The sequence below is a fragment of the Seriola lalandi genome, unplaced genomic scaffold (assembly GCF_002814215.2).
Source record: "Seriola lalandi dorsalis isolate HSWRI2012SDOR001 ecotype SW California unplaced genomic scaffold, Sedor1 jcf7180002054320, whole genome shotgun sequence".
NCBI lineage: Eukaryota > Metazoa > Chordata > Actinopteri > Carangiformes > Carangidae > Seriola > Seriola lalandi.
In genome coordinates this window covers 61060-67412 of record NW_019524873.1, presented here as the reverse complement: position 1 = coordinate 67412, position 6353 = coordinate 61060, and the positions used below count along the sequence as shown (strand labels likewise).

General features: G+C 41.0%; 2 protein-coding genes across 2 annotated transcripts in view; both read left to right on the top strand.

The window, feature by feature from the left end:
- foxr1 (forkhead box R1) overlaps nt 1–878 on the top strand; it is a 3043-nt gene extending 2165 nt beyond the window's left edge. The window contains exons 5-6 of the mRNA XM_023406933.2: nt 200–327; nt 594–878. Coding sequence (XP_023262701.1) covers nt 200–327; nt 594–861 — 396 coding nt within the window. The 3' untranslated portion in view covers nt 862–878. The remainder of the gene's footprint in view (nt 1–199; nt 328–593) is intronic.
- Nucleotides 879–2169: 1291 nt separating this feature from the next.
- On the top strand, nt 2170–6092 carry LOC111655496 (putative C-type lectin domain family 20 member A). The gene is made up of 6 exons (XM_023406932.2): nt 2170–2245; nt 2436–2603; nt 3125–3340; nt 3800–4023; nt 4324–4649; nt 5570–6092. Exons 2-6 carry the CDS (start codon nt 2449–2451, stop codon nt 5756–5758), a joined length of 1110 nt encoding a protein of 369 aa, XP_023262700.1. The 5' UTR covers nt 2170–2245; nt 2436–2448; the 3' UTR covers nt 5759–6092.
- Nucleotides 6093–6353: the final 261 nt, after the last annotated feature.

Sequence of the window (6353 nt, the reverse complement as noted above, 5' to 3'; positions counted from 1 at the left end):
GGTGGGGGGGTTCCCATGTACGCCCATGAGCTAAAGTTTGGCGTCTGCATGGATTTCTTCAAGCTGCTCTGGAAATGTTAAAATGAACACTGTCATGCACAAGCAGCTCAAGTGGAATGACTGGACGTTTAATAAAAATGAATGAATGGGCTTTAAAAAAAAAAAAAAAAAAAAGTTTATTTTTGGCTTTTTATTCCAGGACACTAAGGCCGTGAAGCCGGGATGCTGGCCCCGTCCACCAGTGAATTACTGCACCCTCATCGCCTTGGCGCTCAAGAGCAGCCACGCGGGAAGCCTCAAAGTCCAGCAGATTTACAACTTCATCAGGTCATAATTTAATAGCTTGGTAAAACTCGGCCAACAGTTTTATGTCAAGATCCAGTGTCATTATACAACATACATTCTGTTGACTAATTGGATGGGACCCAATTGCACAATTTTGAAGTTGCTGGAAGGTAAAAACTTTGATTAGGGCCTGTGTGATTTCCAAAGGTAACGTTGCATTGGACTAACAAGTTGGACCATGGCCTGTTTTGGGGGAGGGGGGTTAGAGCTCCCCCATGTTCCTCATATTCCTTTCTGTCCTTTCCCAGAGAGCACTTCCCCTTCTTTCAGACGGCTCCGGACGGCTGGAAGAACACGATCCGACACAACCTGTGCTTCAACAGCAGCTTCCGCAAAACCTGCAACCAGCTGGGCAGAGATGGGAAGAGGAAGTCGTGCTTTTGGCACCTGACTCTGGACGGCCAGCGCCGGCTGGATGACGAGATCCGCATGTTGACGGGAGAATCCCTCAAGCGGCTGGAGAGGAGCATGTCCCACCCAGGTGCAGTGAGACACAACATTAATCTGAGGGCATGAATTCAGACGTCTGAGGACAAATTATTAATCCATGTTAAATGCTGATTTGATCTCACCAAAGTGCAGCAGCAACACTTTTAAAAGTTATGGAAATTAGTCCTTTGGCAAACAGGGGGGTGTTAATCTATCACAAAGATCTTAGTTCAAATGTTTTAAATCTTAAAACGGGCAGCAAATATTTATTACTAATGACTGTTTTCTTTTTGTTTCAGATAAAATTCAGAGTTTAATTGCACTGTGACGGCAGTTGAAAAAGTCTCAGTGCATAATTAAACTTAAGACGCAGAATGTTTTCTTCTCTGTTGCGTATCACTCATGAATTCTGTAGTTTAATGCATCTTTGCACATTTTGATTTACATATTACTTTAAAAAAAAAAAAAGTGAAGACATCTGCACAATATAATGTTATTAATTAATTTAACATCTCTGAGTATATTAATTCTTTGTGTGTTTGATTGTCTGGTTATTTGTTTTCGTTGTGGAAAGAGATAAAGATGTTTTGTGAATTTGTGTTTTGTCTATTGCATGTGTTTTCTTAAGGTTGAGCTCTCAGGGCCACCGTACAACTGGCCAAGTTACCTCAGTATTTGGCAAGCGGTGTCTATCACTTTAATGCCAGACTGTTAAAGGATTTTAGAGGCAGGATACTGATATTGGAGCCTAAATACAGTTACCTGCTGTCTGTGGATATCTTTGGCATCTCTGGACTTCTGTGAAGACAGATCATAAAATAATAATTTTATGATACGATAACACCATAGTTAATCTCACAGTTAAAATCCTGACTCGTTATAAACAGCTGTGCTGTGTAGTATAGTGTTATACAAACAGGGCTTTGTGAATCATGTCGTCTTTTCTCAGTGCCTGCAGATTTTTTTTAACTCACTCACTGAGTCTCCAGATGCATTTCCTTTAACCTGCTTAATGCAAACTTAAAAACCAGTAATGGAAACACATGAATTACAAAAAACAAAAACTCAAATGCAAAAAAATGTATACGCTCGCATGAGGTGATTTTAAAGCTCATTCGACAAAGCAATATTTTCCTAAATTAAATTGCATTCAAGTTGAGGCCCCTGCCATATCACGCCCCCAGGAGCCGGTTCCAACTGAGAGGCAGACTGCTGGCCTGCTTCCCAGCGTCTCTTGGGCATATGTCTTTATTATTTCAGGTCTGTAGGTAAATCTCACCTTCATTTGCCAGCAGTCAAATGGTGCAGTGATAGGGAGCTGATAGTTGACTTAAGGGCGTCTGCTAGTCAAATTATTGTTCTTATATAAGAAGTGAAAAAGTAGTGAGACGTACAGCTTGATGTCAGAGGCTCATCGAGCAGCACCAAGAGTTTCTCACTGACGACACTGCAAACCAACACATCAAGACAGGTAACGACACCAACTGAACTGAACACCATCAGTGTTTTTTAATCATGTCTGGTATCATAATATGATGGAAGATATTAAGAGATAATAATATCCATTCACCTGCTGAGCAGCTGTAAAGATTGTCAAAGTGTTTATCCTCACTACACACAAAAGTACAGTGCGGTTCAACAAGATGCTCTCTATACAACAGGACTGTGGTGGTGATGATGATGATGATGAAGAGCGACCTCTCAAGACCCTCCTTCCTCCTCCTCGTCCTCTGTAGTTCAGCATCTGGACTGGGATCAGTGGTGTTAAGATACTATTTATACATCAGACATTACTACACCTGGGAGCAAGCTCGCAGTTACTGCCGGAGGTGGGGGTTTTCTTTTTATTCACATTATTGGCAATAGCTTTTTAAAAAGTTATGACTGGGCTTTAGTGAACTTACGCAGAATTATAGAGCAAGATAGATGAACATCACTCGCAATCACAACAGGTTATTTGACGCTGTTGTCAGTCTGTGTGTAACATTATCTTTTAGATGAATATTGATTTAAGAGCAATGTCCTTTATGAAATATTTTGTTTAAAAATTAATTTCTTGTTTTCATCGTGGAAGGGCGAGGTCGTCCCGGTGTGTATATATATGTATATATATACCCTCCCCCCTGATGAGGAGACCCTCCACAGCCGCGAGTGTGACTCCACACAGAGTTGCACTGGGCTGGATGGCAATTGGGTCTTTGTCACCTTGTTGTCCACTCTTCACTCTGCAATGGTTTCATGGCATCCAACTGAAGAATCAGCATCCACTGCTTATCTCAATGCACCCAACACCTAATATCCACATAACAGTAGCCTAAAACCTGAAACTTGATTTTATTTGTCCAAACAGCTCAGGTTTCAAAGGTGACTTGGCCGTCATCTATACGCAGTCAGATGTAAACAATATAAACTTACACCAATATCACGCATGGCACGGCCTGCATCTGCCCAGCTCTTCAAGTTCCTGGGCTTGGTCCGGTGGGCCAGCCAATAGCCACATTACCTGGGGAAGAGATGAGCCACAACGAGGTGACGAATGTGCTTACGTCTCTTACACCAAAAGATGGTAATGTGAGAGTGTTCTTGCACCACTTTAAAAACTTCTAACAGTGATTTTTCATTTTAAGAACATCTACTTCAAATCACATGTATCTAATATCCATACTGGACATTTTTTCCCACATTTTATATGTTGTAATATGTTAAATTTTCTATCTGATGTTATTCGTGTGTAAGTTAGAAATAAAGGCGTGAGTTCTGATGGCCCTTTTATATGATGTTTTCATAATGGATGGATGGAGGGTTAGTCCCAGGGTTTTGCAGTATAATGGTGTTTACTTGTGTTTTATGTGTTTACAATTTATATCTTAATGTTGCAGTACTACAAATATTTCGTTACTTGTATTAAATGTACGAAAATGTCAAAAACACTGAACTAACGCAGTTAACTTTAAACAACCTCGTATGTTTTTCTAGCAAGGAAAAACTGGATGAATGCATTAACTTCTGATATTTCTTTTTAAAGGTTTTATGGCTCCAATTGTGGAGTGTATTACTTCTTCTTCTGTGACACGATCCAGGCCAACAACTACAAATACATATTCATACCTCAGTCAAAGACATGGTCTGAGGCCCAGCAGTTCTGCAGGAGTAAATACCGAGATCTAGCAACTCTAAGAAACACTGAAGCCATGTCCAAAGCTATTGTCCCACGGGACTTTCCGGTCTGGACTGGACTGCGCAGAGATGGTAAGGACTAAGACAGTCACATCATGTCATGCTTTTATGAACTATTCTTATATATTCAGCCCTGTAACTTTTTTCTCTGTAAGATGTCACCAAATTAAGTTACTAAACATCTGTCTCACAGTAGTCTCTGAAGACTTAATGATTCTGTAGCTTTTTGAGAAGAAAAACACACATCTGGAGACAAAAAGTTGAAAATGTGGTAGTGAGTGATATAAAACAATACTTACAATTCCTAAAAAGAATTAAAAGACAGACTTTCACCTCATCTGTGTTGCTGAACTTTCAACATCTGTCCTGCAGGGGGAACGTGGAAGTGGACCAAAGGGAGTTCCGAGTACAGAAATTGGGCATCAAATGAGCCGAGTAACAACGGCGACTGTGTCTCCATTTTTTCTTTGAGAAAAGAGATGGCTACCCAAAACTGCTCCGCCCGCTTTCCCTTCATCTGCTACAGGGACAACCTGGTCCTGGTAAAGGAGAGCAAGACCTGGGAGGAGGCGCTGGAACACTGCAGAGCTCTCAGCACACCGACCACCTACAACCGTCGATATGAGCTGGTCAGCGTGCAGCCTGGAGAAGACCATGACTTTGTGATGAACAAGGTCATGCAGGCCGACACAGAGGAGGTGGGTTCACGACCGGCAACATGTGTAAGAAATGCTTTCATGAGATCTGTTTTTATAAATTAAAATAACAGATATGCCACCTCCACCAACCAGCTCTGGCTCTGTGTTTTGTGAGCTGGGCGGCCACGGCTGCATGTGGAGTGAGAAATTTGAACTTACTATAAAGTAAACTACTGGGTGTTTATTATACAGAATATGAAATGGGTGGATGAAGGCGTGATATCGGACAAGCTCCACCAGTTAAAAGTCCCATTCATTTTTGCCATTGATAATGTTATGTGACATAAAGGTGGAGCACTGCTATGGCTTGGATGGACATGAAACTCTCCCGAATAAACCATTAGTAGAAATCTCTGTCAGTTTTGATTAAAAAGTCAAAGGCGATAAAGCGATAAATGAAAATAGAATATAAATGAAAGCAAACAGAGAAGGACTTCACAGTACCGCACACACAGGTGATCTCCAAGAACTGCATTACAATAATCCTCACCAACGGCCTACTTTTTAAAAGAAATCCTGATGATCACATCGATGTATTATGAGTACTCTGACATCTGGACTCTTAGACTATGCCAATCACTTGTCTCTCTCACATGCCAACGAAGTTTTCTCTCTGGTTTGCTTCATGTGTCCCACTGCACACACTCATCAGCGTCTCTCTTTCCCTGAGCCCACCAGCCCGGCCCATAAACTCCACATTGAGATTACATCATGCACATAACAACAGCTTTTCTAGAATCTTGTATTAAACCTTAAAGGTCTGAACATTAAAAGTAATACTTGACCTTGAATTGTAATCGTCTGTTTTATGGGGTGGTTTGTGGGGAAAGTGCTTTGAAGACTGGAAGGGATTTTGTTTTTTTTTGTCGCAGCTCTCTTTATACATCTATGAAGGTTCATTAGTTGTTTCCTCTCCCCAGGTGTGGACAGGCCTTCGTTTCCTGGCTGGTCATTGGCTGTGGATTAACGGGGCAGATATGTTGTACCCTGACCTGCCCGTCTGCCCCCTCATGAAGCAGCACTGTGGAACCTTATCCAAGAACAGCACAGGAAATATGGAGACCAGAGACTGTGAAGAGAGAAAGAACTTCCTTTGTTACAGCAAGTGATCATCATCTGCATCAGGGTAGTCGCTGCCACATTGTCTTGCGAACATCATCCACCTTCTCTGTTGATGTTCTCATGCCAGCAAATGTTTGGTACACCTGTTCTATAGATGCTAGATGTAGGTTATGTAAATAGGCCTTTAAATTCATTTATGGAATATGAATCACACTATGTTTTTTTCTTATAAAATGTTATGGTTCTCTCATAGATCATGTATCAGCTGATTAACTGATCAACTGTCATCAAATCTCTTTGTTTATCATTACATTACAAAAATCCTTAAAAGATCTAACATGAAACTTTACTATTTTCAAAATGTAGCAGGTTTTATCTCACATTTTTTATATTAAAGGGTTAGTTTAATGAATTTTCGTTTCCTCACTGTTGTCATTTTTCATAAGAGTTTCCGACAGTGTTCCCTCAGCAAACTCTCACAAGAGTTAACGGCGCCAGAGAAGAACCAACAGAAGGTGGTGGTAATGTGCCAAAAAGTACGGTGGCCTTGAGGGCTCAACGCACTGCAACGAAACACATGCAAATAGACAAAACACAAACGATTTCAGAAAACATCTTTGTGAATTTCACCACACATGTGCT